Below are 21,702 nucleotides of genomic sequence, written 5' to 3'. Positions count from 1 at the left end.
TAGGGATGTGGATCAGTCAGCGAGGCTTTGACGCATGCAACATTAGTATCATAGCATTCAGGCTCAGCCCACTAAGTGCAATGTCCCAAAATGAAGGTGCATATTTCTAGCATAAAGGATGCAGTAGGGTAGCAGATGGAGTGGTCTGATTAACTATGACACGAGCGTGCACGTGACATTGGCTTCTGCTAAACTCAATAACAAGGTGGACACTGTCATCCTTCCTCCCTCGACTTTTAACTTTAAACTACTACTGAATTTGACTTCTACTTAACTGATTGAGGTTTTTGCTTCAACACCTTCATTTCTGATCTCCACTTCCAAGTCTTGCTGAAGAACTAAGCATCTGTTGATTGTTGTCCCCATGCCTACTTTCCCTTAACCTTGACACAACGGTGGGTCACCGCCGATCATGCATGTTGTTGCTAGGCCTTTGGAAATAATCTGAGAGCTTAATGAGGTACTTGGCATGCGTATCTACCCTCAGGAATGCTTCCTCTGGCTTCACTTGTTTGCAGACCACTCCATCTGCTACTCTGCTGCATCCTTTCTGCTGGAACTGTGCACCCTCCTTGGGACATTGCTTAGTGGGCTGAGCCCAAATGCTCTGATAGCAATGTTGCATGCACGTAAGCTTCGTTGTACTGATCCACAGCTTTAAGCCTGATTAAAGATGCTGAATAAAGCATAATTAAGACAGAGGAGAGAGAAGAAGAGAGAGATTGGTTGTCGAGGTTTTCTTGTATTAATATGGTACAAAAAGGTAGCTGAATGCTTGTACATGATTTAGGGCTATGGTCAGCCCCATAGGGGTGACCTAGGCTTCTTCTACATGATTCTACTTAAGACTACATGTATGAATGTTGAACAAATGACTTGTTGATTGCTGAAAACGATGAGATACTTATATAATATGCTAAGGATGCAACTGGATCCATAAATCATAATAATATTCCCTTCATGCTGCTCTTTGCCTACGATGTTGTCCATACCTTCTGCCATGCTCCTAGCACATTCCTACGGCGTACAACCATGGCAACATTCTTACAAAGTGCGTCAACCAGCCAATCCTCGAGCATCTTCGCAAGCGGATCGGCATTGGTCCTCCACCATCACCCTCAGCATATTGAGAGGGGAACCATCCTCACCATTTGGATTACTTATCATTGTTGTAAAGGGCGCTTGAGTCAGTGAAAACCCCATGAGGACACTGCTCATGTGAAAACCCACTGCATAGCATTTACCATCTTGCATACCCTTTGCATAGCATTCTGTTTTTTGTGTTTGGGATGCATGTATGAATGAAAACCCAAAAAAGCATTCATGCATGTGGAAACCTCTTGCATTGTGGCATTGATCTAGTACAACCCAAACTTAAAAGACTCTACAAAAGATGAAGAGCACGTGATCAACACCCGCAACAACCAACCTTATCCAAAGCCAAATACTTCTTCATGTTCCTCTTCACCCACTTACCATCCTCCCCATCTTTTCTCATGGTCCCCTTTTGGCCTGAGAGGGGGTGTGTGAAAATATGCCCAAAATGGTATTTACCCAGCACAAAAAGGGGGATTTTTTTTTTGTATTTTTGTCTCGTGTTGCTGGCCAACAGCCCTTCTCTGGGCCGACCAGCAGCCCAACCACATATATAAGCAACGCTTCATAATTCAGCAAAAGCACATCATATAATCAATAACAAACAACTTCTGCCGCCGGCACTACCTCTGCAACAACAATCCGACACATATATACAGCACTCAGTTCTGAGCACACCATTCAACGCACATAGGCCAGATCGGAAGCAGCTTTAGAGCACACCTCTGCTAAGTAATCAGCGCACATCACCTACAGTTCTGTGTTCCACATCCATAGTTGTCACGGCATGAAAATACGATACTGTACGATACGATACCGTGCGGGAATTTTTGGTACGATATGAAATTTTCGGATACCATACGATAAAATACAGTTTTTATTTTTTACACTTACAACCTATAGAGCTTCAAGCTTGAATGTGAGGGAAGTTTGGGAGGGGAGGAGTCTACAGTGCTTGAGGAACCAGAACATGGATATGTGTCTCTCCCAGTTGGATCTCCCGATTGTCTCCAAAAAAGAACTTGGATGGGTAATGCAATACCAAAGGTCTCCCAGTGTAGCGTTTATGACTAAGGGACCGTCCTTGCACAAATACGAGCAGTGCATCTAGGGTGATAGTTTTAGGGACTCCTCTCTAGATCAAAATGGCCATGTCCAAATCTTCTCCCTCGTACATAACTTGAGAATCTAACTGTCTAGCCTACCTATACCAGGGATCTCCAAGTGATGTAGCAAGATTCTCTCATCCTACCAATCAAGTGTACACTACCAGTCTACCTCACCAGATTTTTTAGGTCTCTCAACAACCCCATATGGAATACTGAGTGGACACGAAAGTTGCGGAGTATTGCGAGCATTTGGGATCTTCGTTAAGCAGGGTTTCTATATTTTTTTAAAGCATTTGGATTTTTCTTTTTCAAGGGAAGAAAAGAAAAGAAAAAACCCTCGCACCGTACAATATCGTACGGTATCGTGACGTACGAACCGTACGGTACGAACCCATTCGTACCGGTACGAGAAACAACTATGGCCACATCACCTACAGATCTCCGGAGCATTACACATCCAGGAGCGCCTATGGGTCAGCCATACAGGAGCTCCATTCAGGCCCATATGACATCAGCAGCACCTATACAAGTCTGCATTTTTCCAGGTGCCGCAGTACCCTCGTCACGAGAGTCTACACCCTCAGGTACAGCAGCACCCTCGTCACCAGAGCCGGCATCCCTGCGTTCTACAAATATCTACTACCTCGGAGTGCCACCGCATCCACCGACGCGAGCCTTCATCACCGACCGTGCTTCAGCTCCGACCTCATCTTTGATTCTTCGTCGGTCTACTACTCAGAGTCACCTCACATCAAAGGGCCTCTTGTACTGGATTACATTCATCATTATACATGCTCTCATTCATCCATTTCATGCTGATTTGCTCTGATCTCTCGCACATCTGGTCCTCTCGTCTTTTTGCCCTCAAAATGTGTGCTCAGGCAGACAGCACTAGCAGGAAGCCGTGCGGGGGAGGGGGGGGGGGTGTGCTTCCTCAGGTGGACAACACTGGCAGGAAGCCGCGGGGAGAGGGGAGCTGCGCACAGGTGGGGAAAGCAGAGGGCTAGGAAAAGGGGGCACAAGGAGGGGGCTAGGAGACTGGGAACTGCAGGTGCGCAGGGGGGAAGCGGGAGCTCCAGCTCGATACTTGAGCTTGTGGGCTTGCTTCTACAAGAGGAGCAAACTATGGCCAATCGCTCTCATGGTGGTGAACAGGCTAATAGAAAGGCAGACGTCTAAATAACCTTTCTTGCTTTGCATCACCCTTCCTCTTTCATTTTGAGGGGAAGGTCTTCTAGCTTTGCATCAAAACTTTTGATTTGGAAATGTCCACTCTACCAAACAAAAAACAAATGCACATTTCCTGCAATGTTGTCAGACCACCAACAGTGTCAAGGCCTCTTCTATGCTTGTTTTTCAGCTCCTCGTTGCCACAACCTTGGTCACTTCGTCATGTGAGTCGGCACTTGCATAGATGTGAGACATTAAGACATACGCTACAGCATCCTTCTCATCCAAACGCATTGCATGTTCAAAGGCCAGTTTTCCAAACTCCACATTTCCCCAATTTCTACAAGCACCCAACACAGTATGCCACACCACAACATTAGGACAGAAAGGCATCTTCTTGATCGTTGTTAATGCCTTTTCTAATTGGCCTGCACGGCCAAGTAGATCAACCATGCAAGTGTGGTGCTCAAGAGTTGGAACAATGCTATAGTCTTTGCACATGGCCTCAAAGTACAACTGGCTCTTATTAAATAGACCTGTGTAACTGCATGCACTGAGAACAACAATGAAGGTGACTGGATCTGGCTTTATACCTTCTCCTACCATTCTATCAAAGATATGGAAAACAGTTGCACTTTCTCCAAGCTGTGCATATCCTGCCATTAGTGTAGTCCATGAGACTACATCTCGAACTGGAAGGTTGTCGAACACTTGTTGTGCTTTGGCAAGCGAGCCACATTTGGCGTACATATTGACCAAGGTGTTGCCAACAAGGCCTTTTTCCAACAACCCCCGTCTTTCAACCTCAGCATGTATTTCTCGGCCCTTCTCAGTGGCTCCTATGCTACCACAAGCTTTCAAGCTGCAAACAAATGTGATAGCATTCGGCGACACACCCTCAAGTTGCATTTGTTCAAAACACTTGACTGCTTCCTCACTGTGCCCAAGCTTGGCAAAGGCTGCCATAAGCACATTCCATGAGACGACATTTCGAACTGGAAGCTTGTCAAACACTTGCTGTGCTTTTGCAAGGGAGCCACATTTAGCATACATATCAACCAAGGTGCTGCTAACAAAAAGGTCTCTTTCCAACAATCCATGTCTTTCAATCTCAGCATGTATTTCTCGGCCCTTTGTTGTGGCTCCTATAATGCCACAAGCTTTCAAGCTGCAAACAAATGTAAAAGCATCCGGAGAGACACCCTGAAGTTGCATGTGTTCAAAACACTTGACTGCTTCCTCGCCATGCCCATTTTCAGCATATCCTGTGATTAATGCATTCCACGAGACTACATTTCGAACTGGAAGCTGGTCAAACACTTCCTGTGCTTTTGCGACCAAACCACATTTAGCATACATATCCACCAAGGTGTTGCCAACTACAAGGTCTGTTTTCAACAACCCCTGTCTCTCAATGTCAGCATGTATTTCTTGGCCCTTATCTGTGGCTCCGATACTGCCACAAGCTTTCAAGCTGTAAACAAACGTGACAGCATTTGGGCACACACCCTCAAGTTGCATCTGTTCAAAACACTTTAGTGCTTCGTCGCCATGCCCATGTTCAGCATATCCTGCTATTAGTGTGGCCCAAGAGACTACGTCTCGAACTGGAAGCTTGTCAAACACTTGACGTGCAATGGCAAGCAAGCCACATTTAGCATACATATGGACCAAGGTGTTGCCAATAACAAGGTCTGTTTCCAACAACCCCTTTCGTTCAATCTCCGCATGTATTTCTCGGCCCTTGTCTGTGGCTCCTATGCTGCCACAAGCCTTTAAGCTGCATAGGAGCGTGACAGCATCAGGGGATACACCCTCAAGTTGCATCTGTTCAAAACACGTAAGAGCTTCCTTACCATGCCCATGTTCAGCATATCCTGCAATCAAGGCATTCCATGAGACCACGTTTCGAACTTGAAGCTTGTCAAACACTTTTTGTGCTTTTAAAAGCGAGCCACATTTAGCATACATATTGATCAAGGTGTTGCCTATAACAGGATCTCTTTCCAACAAGCCCCATCTTTCAATCTCAGCATGTATTTCTCGGCCCTTGTCCATGGCTCCTATGCTGCCACAAGCTTTCAAGCTACAGACAAACGTGACAACATTTGGGGAGACACCCTCGAGTTGCATCTGTTCAAAACACTCGACTGCTTCCTCACCTTGCCCATGCTCAACATATCCTGCAATTAATGCATTCCATGAGACTACACCTCGAACCAGAAGCTTGTCAAACACTTGTTGTGCTATGGCAAGTGAGCCACATTTGGCATACATATCAATCAAGGTGTTGCCAACAAGTTCTCCCTTCAACAACCCCCGTCTTTCGATCTCCGCATGTATTTCTTTGCCCTTGTCAATGGCTCGTATGCTGCCACAAGCTTTCAAGCTGCAGACAAACGTGACAGCATCTGGGGAGACACCCTCAAGTTGCATCTGCTCAAAACACTTGAGTGCTTCCTCACCATGCCCATGTTCAGCATATCCTGTCATTAATGCATTCCAAGAGACTATGTTTCGAACTGGAAGCCTGTCAAAAACTTCCTGTGCTTTTGCAAGCGAGCCACATTTAGCATACATATCAACCAAGGTGCTGCCAACAACAGGATCTCGTTCCAGCAAACCTTGTCTTTCAGTCTCAGCATGTATTTCTCCACCCTTATATGAGGCTCCTATTTGGCCACAAGCTTTCAAGCTGCAAACAAGCGTGAAAGCATTCGGTGACACACCCTGGAGTTGCATCTGTTCCAAACACTTGAGTGCTTCCTCACCATGCCCATGTTCAGTATATCCTCCAATTAGTGCAGTCCACGAGACTACCCCTCGAACTGGAAGCTTATCAAACACTTGTTGTGCTATGGGAAGCAAGCCACATTTGGCATACATATCGACTAAGGCACTGCCAACAAAAAGGTCTCTTTCCAACAATCCCTGTCTTTCAACCTCAGCTTGTATTTCTCGGCCCTTGTCGATGGCTCCTATGCTGCCACAAGATTTCAAGATGTAAACAAACGTGACAGCACTCGGGGACACTCCCTCAAGTTGCATCTGTTCAAAACAATCGACTGCTTCCTCACCATGCGCATGTTCAGCATATCCTGCTATTAGTGCATTCCATGAGACTACATTTCGAGCTGGAAGTCTATCAAACACTTGCTGTGCTTTAGGAAGCAAGCCACATTTAGCATACATATCAACCAAGGTGTTGCCAACAACAATGTCTCTTTCTAGCAGCCCCTGTCTTTCAATCTCAGCATGTATTTCTTGACCCTTGTCAGCGGCTCCTATGCTGCCACAAGCTTTCAAGCTGCACACAAACGTGACAGCATTTGGAGGAACACCTTCGAGTTGCATTAGTTCAAAACACTTTAGTGCTTTCTCAGCATTTCCCTGTTCAGCATATCCTGCAATAAGTGCAGTCCACGAGACTACATTTCGAACTGGAAGCTTATCAAATACTTTATGTGCCATGGCAAGCAAGCCACATTTGGCATACATATCTACCAACGTGTTGCCAACAACAAGGTCTGTTTCTAACAACCCCTGTTTCTCAATCTCAACATGTATTTCTTGGCCCTTTTCTGTAGCTCCTATGCTGCTACAAGCTTTTAAGCTGCAAACAAGGGTGGCAGAATTCGGAGAGACACCCTGGAATTGCATTTGTTCAAAACACTTGAGTGCTTCCTCACCATGCCCGTGTTCAGCATATCCAGCGATCAGTGCAGTCCATGACACTACATCTCGAACTGGAAGCTTGTCAAATACTTGCTGTGCTATGGCAAGCGAGCCACATTTAGCATACATATCTACCAAGGTACTGCCAACAAAAATGTCTCTTGCTAGCAACCCCTGTCGTTCAATCTCAGCATGTATTTCTCGGCCCTTGTCTGTGGCTCCTATGCTGGCACAAGCTTTCAAGCTGCAAAGAAACGTGACAGCATTCGGAGTGACCCCCTCAAGTTGCATCTGTTCGAAACACTTGAGTGCTTCCTTACCATGTCCCTCTTCAGCATATCCTGCCATAAGTGCTGTCCATGAGACAATATCTCGAACAGGAAGATGGTCAAACACTTGCTGTGCTTTGGAAAGCAAGCCACATTTGGCATACATATCGACCAAGATGCTGCCAACAAAAAGGTTTCTATTAAGCAAACCCACTCTGGCAACCTCTGAATGTATTTTGAGGCCTCTTTCCAGATCTTTCAGCTTTGCACAAGCCTTTAGTAAGGCCACAAAAGTATGCCCACTAGGATGTACAGAATCATCCATTTGCATTTTCTGGTAAACAGCAAAAGCCTGCTTTGGCTTCCCACATTCAATGTAACCAGTGATGAGGGAATTCCAGGACAACTCACTCCGATACACCAATCTGTCAAAAACCTGCTGGGCGTCATGTATGCTTCCGACTGCCACCAACATAGAGACAAGGTAGTTCCCCAGTGATGTATGAGCTTCCAGCCCACTTTTGCGCATGTAGGCATGCAAGCGTAGTGCATTCACTCTGTCTCTCTCCTTCCTGCAGTTTTGCAGGATGCATGCAAAGTCCTCAACGGAAGGCTGGGGCAGCACCCCTTCTTCCAAGGAGGGAAGTGACTCCTCTAAACTAAGCACCCTCCAAGCACCGCAGGTACTATTCTTCATTTCTTCTTTTGCTTCTTTTTATTTTGCTCTCTGCGCATTCCCTCTGGCTTAAGCCTGTCCTTGAACCAACAAGGATTGTAACAGCCCCCCATCCATAGCAACTCGTATAGGTAAATGTCCGCTTGAAATCTGGGGTCCTTGGGTTCGTCTGTAAGGATAAAGGCGCGAGTAATCAAGAGATCAACTTGCGAGTGTCCCAGAATTGGGAGGGATCCTTCAAGAAATCCTTCCACACGCTCTCGGTCCGTGCTTGTAATGTCTGCATCTCCGCTACACCATTGAGGCATGATAGGTTGTGAGGGCAACTAACGTTGTGTGCACGCATTGCTATGCATTCGTGTGTGGAGGCACGCGAGCGAGAGACAGTGAGACGAATACAGCAGTAGGCTATGTGAGCCACCTGAGTAAGGGATTTCAATGACATCGATCGATGAATACAGCAGTAGAGGCACGCGAGCGAGAGACAGTGAGACGAATACAGCAGTAGGCTAAATGAGCCACCCGAGTAAGGGATTTCAATGACTATACGAGGCATCTGAGTATGGAATTTCAATGAATGATATCAGGGAAGTCCAAATGGCCGGGTTTTACTTTTTTTTTTTTTTTAACACCCCTTTCTTTCTTTTCTTTTTTTCTTTTTCGACTGGCCTTATGCCTAAGATCTTCCCGTAATTACCGCTTTTTTACTACTCGCAGCGCTTAATTATCTGCCCGTATAGGCAAAGCTGTCGAGAAAGCACCAAGGGGGGTTTTGAACCCATGACCTATTGATCCTAGGCAAACACTTTCACCATGTGAGCTATCACCTCATTGGCAAAAGAAACACCCCTTTCACAAAGAATGGGATTCATGTTTTACTAACTCAAGGTTGAAATTCATTCCTATAAACTAAAGTTATTAATTAATACAACACCTCAAAAAGTTTTTGGTGCCTTATTAGAAAAATATTAGGGAAGGCTTCGCCAAGGGGGTTTAACAGAAAAAATATTACCCTTAAAAAAGAAACACACCTTTCACAAAGAATGGAATTCATTGTTGGTCTGACTTTCAAAAGTTAATATATATACTTTATTGTTCCCCAAAAAAAAAAGAATGGAATTCATGTTTTACTAAAGTTTGAAATTCAGTCCTATAAATTAAAGTTATTAATTAATACAACACCGCAAAAAGTTTTTGGTGCCTTATTAGGTAGTGGCTCTTTCAAGCTTTCCAACTTTGCAAATAATTATTTTATCCATGCTGCTTGTGCTGAGGCTCTATACTATGTTTCTATAGTACTTAAGGCTATTGTAGGTTATTTCTTTGATGTCCAAGAATGAGCAACACATAATCGTTGTGCTTCTCCTTGTTGATGGATAACCTACCCAATCTGCATCATAATATGTATGAGGTTCAAACTCATCTTCACGCCATTAGTGAAGTCCATGATTCACTATGCCTTTGACATACCTCAAGATTCTCTTTACTCTATCTATGTAAGGCTTTCTTGAGCTTTGCATAAACTAGCTTACCACTCCAATTGCATGAGCAATATCTGGCCTTGTAGTTATAAGATAAATTAGTTTTCCCACAAGTTGTCTATACGTGGTTTCATTGATCCGTCTACTTCAAGCTTCACATTTACTTCCAAGGGTGTGGCTATAGGTTTGCAATATATCAATTCATTCCAACATGTCCAAGACATATTTCCTTTGTGAAAGCACATATGTGTTCTCACTTTCAATTATCTCCACTCCAAGGAAATATCTAAGCTCTCTTAAGTCTTTCATATTGAACTCTGCATAAAGTTTTGCTTTTATTTTAGCATTCTCTTCTTCATCATTACCTATCAAATAAGATAATCCGAATAAAAGCACCAAAATTATAATGTTACTTCCTTTTATCTTCACAAAGAGTGAAGGGTCTACATAACTGTTATTGAAGCTAATGTTTCTCAAATAATTTGAGAATCCATCAAACCATGCTCCTCCTTGAGGTGAAGTCAATGTTGTTGAAGCCAATGTTTCTCAAATAATTTGAGAATCCATAAAACCATGCTACTCGAGGTGTTTGCTTTAATCCATATAAAGCTTTTCTTAACTTACACACATATGTTGGATGATGTAAATCTTTATATTCTTGTGGTTGTGCTATGTAAACCTCCTCCTTCTTCAAGTAACAATTGAGAAAGGCAATTTTCACATCCATTTGACGAAACACCCATCCTTGATTTGTTCCTAAAGCAATAACTGTTCTTGCCATAGCCATCTCTGAAATAGATGTGAAGATTTCTTCATAGTCTACTCCATGTGTTTGTACAGATCCCTTAGCAACAACAAGTCTTGCCTTGAACCTATTTAGACTTGCATCTGAGTTGTATTGAATCTTGTAAACCCATCTACATCCAATGACTTTCATGTCATCCTTGTGAACGATAAGATTCCATGTTTGATTCTCTTGAAGAGCATCAATCTCTTCATCCATAACCGCTTTCCATTCATGGCTTTGTATAGCATCCTTAAACCTCTTTGGTTCTTCTAAGTCTATCACCTTTGTCATGTAAGCATAATGTTTAACCATAAAAGAGTCATAGGTTAACCTTTGCGCTAGATGCTTTACCCTTGTCAACCTTCGAGGTTAAATTTCTTCCACATCTTCACTTCCTCAATTAATTTGAGGAATCACTTCTTAGGTAGCACTTGTGCTTAGTTCACTAGTGATAGTGTGAATTCCTCCTTTCCAATGAGACATCTTCTCCTCTTTTGCCACTTTGTGTGATAGTTGAGACGCATTTGGCTCATATTTGATGATGACTTCTTAATGTTTATCATACCATCCATGCATCTCATCAAAGGCAACCTCTTTGCTTGTATACATCTTTTTGTTTGTGGGATCATAACATTTATAAACACCCTTTTCAATTCCAATGAATACACATCTGAACGGCTCAAGCTTTGTATCTCATATGGAACATGTGGATAACACAAGCATCCAAAGACCTTCAAGTTCACCACATTAGGATTATGTCCAATGATCTTATCTTTTGGATTTGTATTTGGATCCATCAATAATAGGCGATATATAAATTAAGAAGATCGTATGATTACATGCCTCTACCCAATAGTAGTCTAGCATATTTTTCTCATATAGCATGGCTCTTGCCATCTCTGCAATATGCCAAATATTCCTTTTTGCTACTCCATTCCTTTGTGGCATGTACATCTTGGAGTCAATTTCCTTGTACCTTGTTGCTTTAAGTATTCATCAAATTTGCATGACATATATTCTCCACTGTCACTTCTTAAGATTTTAACCTTGAGACCACTTTTCTTTTCCATCTCTGCTTTGAGTTGTTGAAACTCTTTTAGCTTTCAAAAAATATATCCAAACCTTCCCTAAATAATCTTACTCCTCTAATGCTTTAAATTTACGTTGGTCCACATAGATACATGTGTATAAGTTCCAAAGGATTTTGATAAATGTATCCTTCTTTGAAGAAAGATTTTCTTGATGACTTTACTTTTTTACAAGGCTAACATAGTCCAGACAACCTTTAACATTTGGCTACCCCTTTACCAATCCTTTATATGCTATCTCTTTCAATCATGAGATACTTATGTGACTAAGTCTTGTATACAAAAGCTAACATAGTCCAGACAACCTTTAACATTTGGCTACCCCTTTACCAATCCTTTATATGCTATCTCTTTCAATGAGATACTTATGTGACTAAGTCTTGTATACAAAAGCTCAACCTTTGACATAGTGTGATGGGAATTTTTTGCTCAAGTTTTTAATGCACGATTCACCAAAAAACATGTGTGCGTACACCCATGTTCATCTACATCAGCTTTGCTCTTTTTCGTTTGGAATTGTCTCGTCGACATCAGGTTAGGTATTGGGGGTTTTTTAGATCTTGATGGGGTTACCTTGGCTAGTTGAAGAGCCTTAGAGTCCTTTCTTGTTAGCCCAGGTTTAAATCGCTACCATGTGCTTGTGGTGTGGTGTTCACACTGCGTGTTGTTTTTCGGCTTTTGTTGTTGTGGCTTGGTGGTCACTTTGGACAGAGTTGTGTGTTGAGATTGGCTCCTTATGGTCGTTTCCAATGTCTAGAGACTATTTCTATGCAACAACGAACTATGTGGTTACACTTGGGCTTTGACAAGCCCTAGTGGTGGACATCTGCACGGCTATTTTACTTTTTTAAGAAATTCATTATTTAAGGATTTTTTTTCAAAAAAAAATAAAGGCCTTCCCTATTTTGAAAATTTAGAAATCTTCTTATGAGGAGATATGTTTTTCAAGGTGTGACTATGACCTTTCTTTGAAGTGTGTTTATGCACGCTTTTGTGCTCTTGTGTGCGAGCTTCTCAACATCACCTTTCAAGGACTATTGAAAGGCTGGACATTCTTCTTCTTCTTCACTCAACACTCAACACCCATATACAAGATAAGAGTACACATAATATGAAAGGTACTCAACCAATACATACACGGGTTCTCTATAGTGTGAACCCAACTAAATGAGCTGGCGCTATAACTATGCCAGTCTCTAGAATGGCTGTCACACAGCCTGTCATCCCACTGGCCGCATATCACCCATGATCTCACCAACCATGCCAGTGGTGTAAGTGTGGGGCCTATCCCCCAGGCGGGTCATCATCAGTGTCCACCGCCTCACTAGACGAGCTCGATATCTCAACACTCCCCCTCGAGCTCAACTCCATCTCATGTACACCAAGCAAAGCCCTAAATCTGCGGAGCTTCTTTGTACCCAATGCTTTGGTGAAGATGTTAGCTACCTGATCCTCTGTGCTGACATAAACAAGATCAAGGTCTCCTGCCAAGACCTTCTCTCTGACGAAATGGTAGTGGACCTCTATATGCTTCGTGCGAGCATGAAAGACTGGGTTCCTGGCCAACTATATACTGCTAATGTTGTCACAGAAAATGACAACTTGTCTATCCACTGATAGCCAAATCTGCTTCCTCAACCAAGCTACCTCACATGCTACCATAGCAACTCCTCTGTACTCGGCCTCTGTACTGGATAGAGCAACAGTATGCTGCTTCTTGCTGCTCCAAGTCACAGCAGCACTCCCCAAAGAAAACATGAATCCACTGGTAGATCTTCTATCTGAGATACTACCAGCCCAATCAACATCTGTGTACCCATGTACACGTATCTCTGTCCTAGTCTCATAGAATAGTCCACAATGCAAAGTAGACCTCACATACCTCAGTATGCATCTCAATGCATCCAAATGCGGTTTCCGTGGAACCTGCATAAATTGACTCACTAACCCAACAGCATAGCTCAAATCTGGCCTGGTGATTGTCATGTATATCAAGCTTCCTACTATGCGCCTATACATAGTAGGATCCTCCAAGATTTCTCCTGAATCTGCACTCAACTTGCCATTCTGATCTAATGGCACTGAGATAGGCTTACAGCCTGTCATACCATACTTGGACAACATGTCCAAGCCATACTGTCTCTGCAGTAATCCAATACCATGTGGTGACCTAATCACCTCAATGCCCAAGAAATATCTGAGCTCCCCCAGATCCTTCATCTCAAACTTTTATCTAAGCAAGATCTTTACATCAAAGATCTCTACATCATGGTCCCCCGTAATGATCAAGTCATCTACATAGATGACAACAAGCACAACCCCTCTATCACCATGTCTCACATACAGCGAGAAATCTGCATTGGCTACATGAAAGCCAATAATGACAAGATATTCAAAAATCTTGTCAGACCATGCTCTTGGTGCTTGCTTTAAGCCATACAAGGCTTTCTTCAACCTGCAAACATGCTCGGGGTGACCCACATCCTCATACCCAGGTGGCTGCAACATTGGCTGCAACATATACACCTCTTCTTGCAAATCCCCATGCAAGAATGCATTCTTTACATCCATCTGATGTAAAGACCATTTCTTTGACGCAGCCACTGCTATCACAACTCTCACTGTTGCCATCTTGGCAACTGGGTTGAAAGTTTCCTCATAATCAATGCCATATGTCTGTGCATACCCTTTGGCTACCAACCTAGCCTTATACCTGTTTATGCTTCCATCACTGTTATGTTTTACTTTGTACACCCACTTGCATCCAATGGCTTTCTTGCCTTCAGGCAATTGCACTAAATCCCAAGTCTCATTTCCATATAGTGCATTCATCTCCTCATCCATAGCTTTCTCCCAACACACATTTCCAACAGCCTCATCAATGCATGTGGGCTCAACAACCTGCACAACCTTTGCCATATATGCATAGTGATGTGCCAAATCTCTGCACAGGATTTTTCACTCTCCCACATCTTCGCAGCTTTTCATTCATGGCTTCCATAGCCTTCTTTACACCAGGTGTTCTCATAGCTGGGATCCCAAGCTCCTCATCAAGGCTCATATCTGAGCCACTAGACTCTCCATCAACATGAGAATGCCCTGCAGAAATGTCAGGCATACCAAGGGGTTCAACCACTTTCTCTTTTCCTTTACGTGATGTACTAATCACATTTGCAGGACTGGTATTATGACGCAGCCTGCCACTCCATGGTCTATCAACAGACCCACTAGATGAGGACTCTCCTGGTCTTCTCAAAGACTGTGATTACTGACCTGCATTCTGTGCAACCACACTTCCACTCACATCAGCCCCAACAGCTTCTTTTTCAGCAGCATACCAGCTGCTCATCTCATCAAAAACAACATCCCTGCTTACCCTCAACTCACGTGTAGCAGGGTTATAACACCTGTAACCCTTTTGCTCAAGGGAATATCCAATAAACACACATTTTTCAGCTTTTGGATCTAGCTTAGTTCTCAGCTCATCTGGCACATGCACATATGCAATGCATCCAAAAACTTTCAGATGAGACAAATCAGGTTTTCTGCCAGTAAACCTCTCCTCTGGAGTTACATCATGTATGTTCATGATGTATACTGCTGTAGAAACAGCCTCAGCCCAATAGCTATGCGGCATATTTTTCTCTTCCATCAATGCTCGCGCAATCTCAGCAATGTGCCTGTTTTTTCGCTCAGCAACTCCATTTGCTGCGGAGTGTATCTGCATGTAAACTATCTCCGAATACCATTCTTCTTCAAAAATTCAGAGAACTCATTGGAGAAGTACTCTCCCCCTCCATCTGACCTTAGGCACTTTACATATTTTCCTGTTTGCTTTTCAACCAAAACTTTGAAATTCTGGAAGTGAGTGAACACCTCACTCTTCTCCTTCATGAAATATACCCACACTTTCTTTGTGTGGTCATCAATGAATGTCACATAATACCTGCAGCCTCCCATAGACATGGTCTTCATAGGACCCCATACATCTGAATGCACAACATCTAGTGCATTTCTGCTCACATATGTGTTACGTGGAAACACATGCTTTGTTTGCTTCCCAAATTGGCATGCTTCACATATTCTCTGCATACTTTCCACTTTAAATTTTGGCAGCCCGCACAATTCCTTTAGTCTACATAGACTTCATTCTGAATCCACATACCACACATCATCTTTTTGTGCTGCTTCAACATTTTCAGACATGGCATTCACGACATGCTGCATAACAAACAACCTTTCATTATCCTCATTATTTCTGCTTGAGGATGCATAGTTGTTTTGCTGCACTTTCCCATTTTGCATGTCAGCCTGCTTCTTATAACATTCTGCCTGCACATGTCCAGGCTTACCACAATAATAGCATTCACGTGCATCATTATATTGCTTTTGCCAATTTCCACGGCCTCTTTGACTCCCCCTGCCTCTGAATTTGCCTCTTCCACCTGCGTGTTGTTGTTGTTGTTGTTGTTGTGTATTTTGGGAATGTTGTTGTTGCTGCTACTAGCCATAATTCTGATTACCTGTTCGGCCACCTCCTTGACCGCATCCACGGCCTCCTCTACCTCGTCCTCTTCTTGAACTTGTGTAGAAGGCCTGTTGCTCTGAACTGTTTTTGCTTTGTGAAGACTGTTGGTCTTCACCCAAGCTCTTCTCTTCTATAATCAACATAGACACCAAATCTGTAAAGTTGGGAATATTTTCCCGAGTCTGAATAAACATCTTGAACGCCTTGTATATTGGCCCGAGACCATGTAGACAGACTTCCACCTTATCATCATCATCTACTGACACACCAATAGATGCAAGGGATTCCACAATACCCTTTATCTTCAATGCATAGTCATTCACAGACATGCTCTTTTTTCTCCACAGTATGAAGTTCATTCTTCAACTGTATCTTACGTGCCTTGGTATTTGTTTCATAGAGTTTAACCAAGGTGTCCCACGCCTCCTTGGGGGACTTGGCATCCTGAATGTGCCCAATCATGGTGTCCTGTATACTAATGGAGAGCCAATACATAACTTTCCTGGCTCCTTGGTTCCAGTCTTTAAACTCTTTCACATCTGCAGCAGTCACATTTATGTCCGGTATCTCCGGTGCCTCTTCATGCTCACCTTCTATGTAGTCCCAATAGCCCTTTCCCATCAGGAAATTCGTCAACCTGAACCTCCAAGCATGGAAGTTATTCTTATCAAGCTTCTCAGCCACAATCTGGGTTATCCCATCATTTGACATCTTGTCAAACACACAATTTTACCAGAAACAGCACTTTGGTTTGTCCTGCACAAACTGCTGTATTTTCTGCAGCGGTACTGTAGTACTCTCAAATGTCACAACCAGTGACCTCAATGTGCATACATACACCCAATGGCAACTGTTGACCTCTTTGCAGCACACACTATGTCTGCACAGCCAATCTGTCTTCCTGCACTTCTTAAAATAGAGTTCTGCAAAGAATCGATGACTTACCCGCAATGCTCGAAATCGCCTGCTTTCTGAAAAACGGAGGTCCAGACGCGCTCGAAATGCGTTTTCGGCCCAGAAAATTTTGTGTCCGATAGGACAATATAGTTGCCCTATAGCTTTACTCCCGCGAAGAAAGCTCCTCAATCAGAGATCGTTTGCTGGTGCCTCCCGTAGAGCTCCTGACAATAGAGCTCCCGACAAGGGTGTAGTCACCAACACAAATAGGGAAGAGTAGTTGAAGCTCTTACCCTCGTACCGCTTCCTGTGGTTCTCTTGCTTGCAGCTTAGCCCTTAGCACGAACCTGGCTCTGATACCATGAAAAGATGCAGGGGAGAAGAGAGCTTGAGCTCTTGCAAGCACACACACACTCACAAAACCCTAATAGAGAACGCACAAGGTGAGAGGCTGAAAATCTTCTTCTTCTTCACTCAACACTCAACACCCATATAAAAGATAAGAGTACACATAATATGAAAGGTACTCAACCAATACATACACGGGTTCTCTATAGTGTGAACCCAACTAAATGAGCTGGCGCTATAACTATGCCACTCTCTAGAATGGCTGTCACACAGCCTGTCATCCCACTGGCCGCATATCACCCATGATCTCACCAACCATGCCAGTGGTGTAAGTGTGGGGCCTATCCCCCAGGCGGGTCATCAGTGTCCACCGCCTCACTAGACGAGCTCGATATCTCAACAATTATTACCAATGGTGTGCATGTAGACTAGCCAAGGAAATACCCTCTTGATGCTTCCAAACGAACACAAATTGATGCATTCACATAGATCCTCAAACACATCACATTTTTGGTGCGGCGAGTGTGAAAGCCTCTCTTTGATGTGGATTGCCGAGTAATCTCAGTTTATGGTGATTTCTCTATCTTTTTTATAGCATGGATGGTGATGTATTTTACCCCAATAGTCCTTTGTCTGTGAATGTGTTTTTTGCAAAGTTGAGTGTCAAAGATAGATGGAGTGTTTAAGAATGCATATGAAACTTTAAATTTTGGCTTGAGGATGATGCTCGAGTTGGTGCTTTTCTTTATCCTAAGCCATTTGTCAGGATTGCTGATTTTCTTTTCCCTAAGCCATTCATTAGGATTAGGATGCATTGGTATAGGCTTTCCATACGAGGTTTGGGCAGTTGAGAGCCCTACAAAGTTATGGGTAGAAATTCAGCATTTATCAAAAGCTCCTACAAAATCTATGCACATGAGTTCATGGCAAAGTTTAATAACAAACATTCTTATTTTGAGCGTGGTGGCTCAAGGAGAATAAACATTGGCCCAACCCACTGCTCCTAGCCTTGAGGCTATATTTGTGAAGCTAAATTGCTTTATTGATGCTTTATAAAGCAAGATTCAAGGATGAAGGTTGACCACTCTTCAAGATACCATTCGGCTTGTCGAGGAGGAGATGAAGATGCGGTTGTCTTTGTGGCCTCCACCATCTTCGAAAAAAGATCCCACACAAACACTAGTTATTTCTCCTCAAGGTGAGAGTTCCATTGATCATTTGGTTGTTGAGTTTTCTAATATTTGAGTTTAGTTATTGTAGCAACAACAACCCAAATACCCAACATAGAGAAGGGGGTAGCCCAAGTGGAGTGTTTCATTGTTGAGAACATGGCCATGTGGATCATAATTATCCAAGGCTCTCGGAAGCGTATCCTGTTGAGATATCGAGCTCGTCTAGTGAGGCGGTGGCCACTGATGACCCGCCTGGGGGATAGGCCCCACACTTACACCACTGGCATGGTTGGTGAGATCATGGGAGATATGCGGCCAGTGGGATGACAGGCTGTGTGACAGCCACCTAGAGACTGGCATAGTTATAGCGCCAGCTCATTTAGTCGGGTTCACACTATAGAGAACCCGTGTATGTATTTGGTTGAGTACCTTTCATATTGTGTGTACTCTTATTCTTGTATATGGTGTGTTGAGTGTTGAGTAGAGAAGAAGAAGATTTTCAGCCTCTCACCTTGTGTGTTCTCTATTAGGGTTTTGTGAGTGTGTGTGTGTGCTTGCAAGAGCTCAAGCTCTCTTCCCCCCTGCATCTTTTCATGGTATCAGAGCCTGGTTCGTGCTAAGGGCTGAGCTGCAAGCAAGAGAACCACAAGAAGCGGTACGAGGGTAAGAGCTTCAACTACTCTTCCCTATTTGTGTTGGTGACTACACCCTTGTCGGGAGCTCTACGGGAGGCACCGACAAACGATCTCCGATTGAGGAGCTTTCTTCGCGGGAGTGAAGCTATAGGGCAACTATACAGTCCTTTGGACTACACTTTTCGGGTCGAAAACGCGTTTCGGGCGCGTCTGGACCTCCGTTTTTCGGAAAGCAGGCGATTTCGAGCACTGCGGGTAAGTCATCGATTCTCTGCAGAACTCTGTTTTAAGTACTGCAGGAAGACAGATTGACTGTGCAGACACTGTGGGTGCTGCAAAGAGGTCTACAGTTGCCATTGGGTGTATGTATGTGCATTGAGGTCACTGGTTGTGACATTTGAGTGGGCTACAGTACCGCTGTGCAGAAAATACAGCATTTGTGCAGAAAAACCAGAGTGCAGTTTCTGGTAAAATTGTGTGTTTGGCAAGATGTCTAATGATGGCATAACACAGATTGTGGCTGAGAAGCTGGATAAGAATAACTTCCATGCTTGGAGGTTCAGGTTGCCAAATTTCCTGATGGGAAAAGGTTATTGGGACTACATAAAAGGTGAGCATGAAGAGGCACCGAAGATACCGGATATAAATCCGACTGCTGCTGCAGATGTGAAAGAGTTTAAAGACTGGAACCAAGGAGCCAGGAAGGTTATGTATTGGCTTTCCATTAGTATACAGGACACCATGATTGGGCACATTCAGGATGCCAAGTCCCCCAAGGAGGCGTGGGACACCTTGGTAAAGCTTTATGAAACAAATACCAAGGCACGCAAGATACAGTTGAAGAATGAACTTCATACTGTGGAGAAAAAGAGCATGTCTGTGAATGACTATGCGCTGAAGATAAAGGGTATTGTGGAATCCCTTGCATCTATTGGTGTGTCAGTAGATGATGATGACAAGGTGGAAGTCTGTCTACGTGGTCTCGGGCCACAATACAAGGCGTTCAAGACGTCTATTCAGACTCGGGAAAACATTCCCAACTTTACAGATTTGGTGTCTATGCTGATTATCGAAGAGAAGAACTTGGGTGAAGACCAATAGTCTTCACAAAGCAAAAACAGTTCAGAGCAACAGGCCTTCTACACGAGTTCAGGAAGAGGACGAGGTAGAGGAGGCCGTGGACGCGGTCAAGGAGGTGGCCGAACAGGTAATCAGAATTATGGCCAGCAGCAGCAACAACAACAACAGTCCCAGAATCAACAACAACAACAACACGCAGGTGGAAGAGGCAAATTCAGAGGCAGGGGGAGTCAAAGAGGCCGTGGAAATTGGCAAAGGCAATATAATGATGCACGTGAATGCTATTATTGTGGTAAGCCTGGACATGTGCAGTCTGAATGTTATAAGAAGCAGGCTGACATGCAAAATGGGAAAGTGCAGCAAAACAACTATGCATTCTCAAGCAGAAATAATGAGGATAATGAGAGGTTGTTTGTTATGCAGCATGTCGTGAATGCCATGTCTGAAAATGTTGATGCAGCACAAAAAGATAATGTATGGTATGTGGATTCAGGCGCTTCAAACCACATGACGAGTCATGGGGAGTGGTTTAAGGAGATGAAAAACCCGGAAAGACCAGGTTTTGTGGAAACAGGGGATGACACTGCTCATCCAATTGCCCACGTTGGAGATGTGCCATTGTCTATGCAGGATGGCAAAGTGAAGTACCTTGCAGATGTACTTCATGTACCGAACATAACAAAGAATCTGGTTTCAGTTGGCCAGATGATTGAGCAGGGTTTGCAGGTTCGGTTTAACCCTGATGGGTGTTATGTTGAAGATTTTAAAGACAAGTGCAGGTTGGTTGCAAAAGGCAACAGAGTGGGCAGAATGTTTACGTTGAATGTAGACATGCCTGAAATGAGTGCTGCAATGTTTGCAAATGGTTCAGGAGTTGTTGCAGACACAGACATATGGCATAAAAGAATTGGACATGTAAATGTTCAGAGATTGAAGTCTATGCAGACAAAAGGAATCGTGACAGGGCTGCCAAAATTTAAGGTGGAAGGTATGCAGAAAATATGTGAAGCATGCCAATTTGGGAAGCAAACAAATCATGTGTTTCCACGTAATAGATATGTGAGCAGAAATGCACTAGATCTTGTGCATTCAGATGTATGGGGTCCTACGAAGACCTTGTCTATGGGAGGCTGCAGGTACTATGTCACTTTCATTGATGACCACACAAGAAAAGTGTGGGTATATTTCATGAAGGAGAAGAGTGAGGTGTTCACTCACTTTCAAAATTTCAGAGTTTTGGTTGAAAAGCAAACAGGGAAATATGTAAAGTGCCTAAGGTCAGATGGAGGGGGAGAGTACTTCTCCAATGAGTTCTCTGAGTTCTTGAAGAAGAATGGTATTCGGAGACAGTTCACATGCAGATACACTCCGCAGCAAAATGGAGTTGCTGAGCGAAAAAATAGGCACATTGCTGAGATTGCGCGAGCATTGATGGAAGAGAAGAATATGCCGCATTGCTATTGGGCTGAGGCTGTTTCTACAGCAGTATACATCATGAATAGGACTCCAACTGCAGCCATACATGATGTAACTCCAGAGGAGAGGTTTACTGGCAGAAAACCAGATTTATCTCATCTGAAAGTTTTTGGATGCATTGCATATGTGCATGTGCCAGATGAGCTCAGAACTAAGCTGGATCCGAAAGCTGAAAAATGTGTGTTTATTGGATATTCCCTTGAGCAAAAGGGATAC

At 43.6% G+C, this 21,702-nt stretch overlaps 1 protein-coding gene across 1 annotated transcript; it reads right to left on the bottom strand.

Moving 5' to 3' along the window:
• Positions 1-3,384: 3,384 nt before the first annotated feature.
• LOC147634085 (pentatricopeptide repeat-containing protein At2g39620-like) lies at positions 3,385-8,553 on the bottom strand. Its single transcript, XM_086805191.1, has one exon. It carries the CDS (start codon positions 8,013-8,015, stop codon positions 3,561-3,563), a length of 4,455 nt encoding a protein of 1,484 aa, XP_086661317.1. The 5' UTR covers positions 8,016-8,553; the 3' UTR covers positions 3,385-3,560.
• Positions 8,554-21,702: the final 13,149 nt, after the last annotated feature.

Source organism: Cibotium barometz, chromosome 11 (genome assembly GCF_041138505.1).
Source record: "Cibotium barometz isolate CiBa-2024 chromosome 11, ASM4113850v1, whole genome shotgun sequence".
NCBI classification, from domain to species: Eukaryota; Viridiplantae; Streptophyta; class Polypodiopsida; order Cyatheales; family Cibotiaceae; genus Cibotium; species Cibotium barometz.
The sequence above is the reverse complement of the archived record's forward strand: the minus strand, read 5'-3'. Positions and strand labels throughout refer to the sequence as shown.

Excerpts from the sequence above, each read along its gene's own strand:
- LOC147634085 (XM_086805191.1), bottom strand. The coding sequence starts at position 8,015 with ATGAAGAATAGTACCTGCGGTGCTTGGAGGGTGCTTAGTTTAGAGGAG.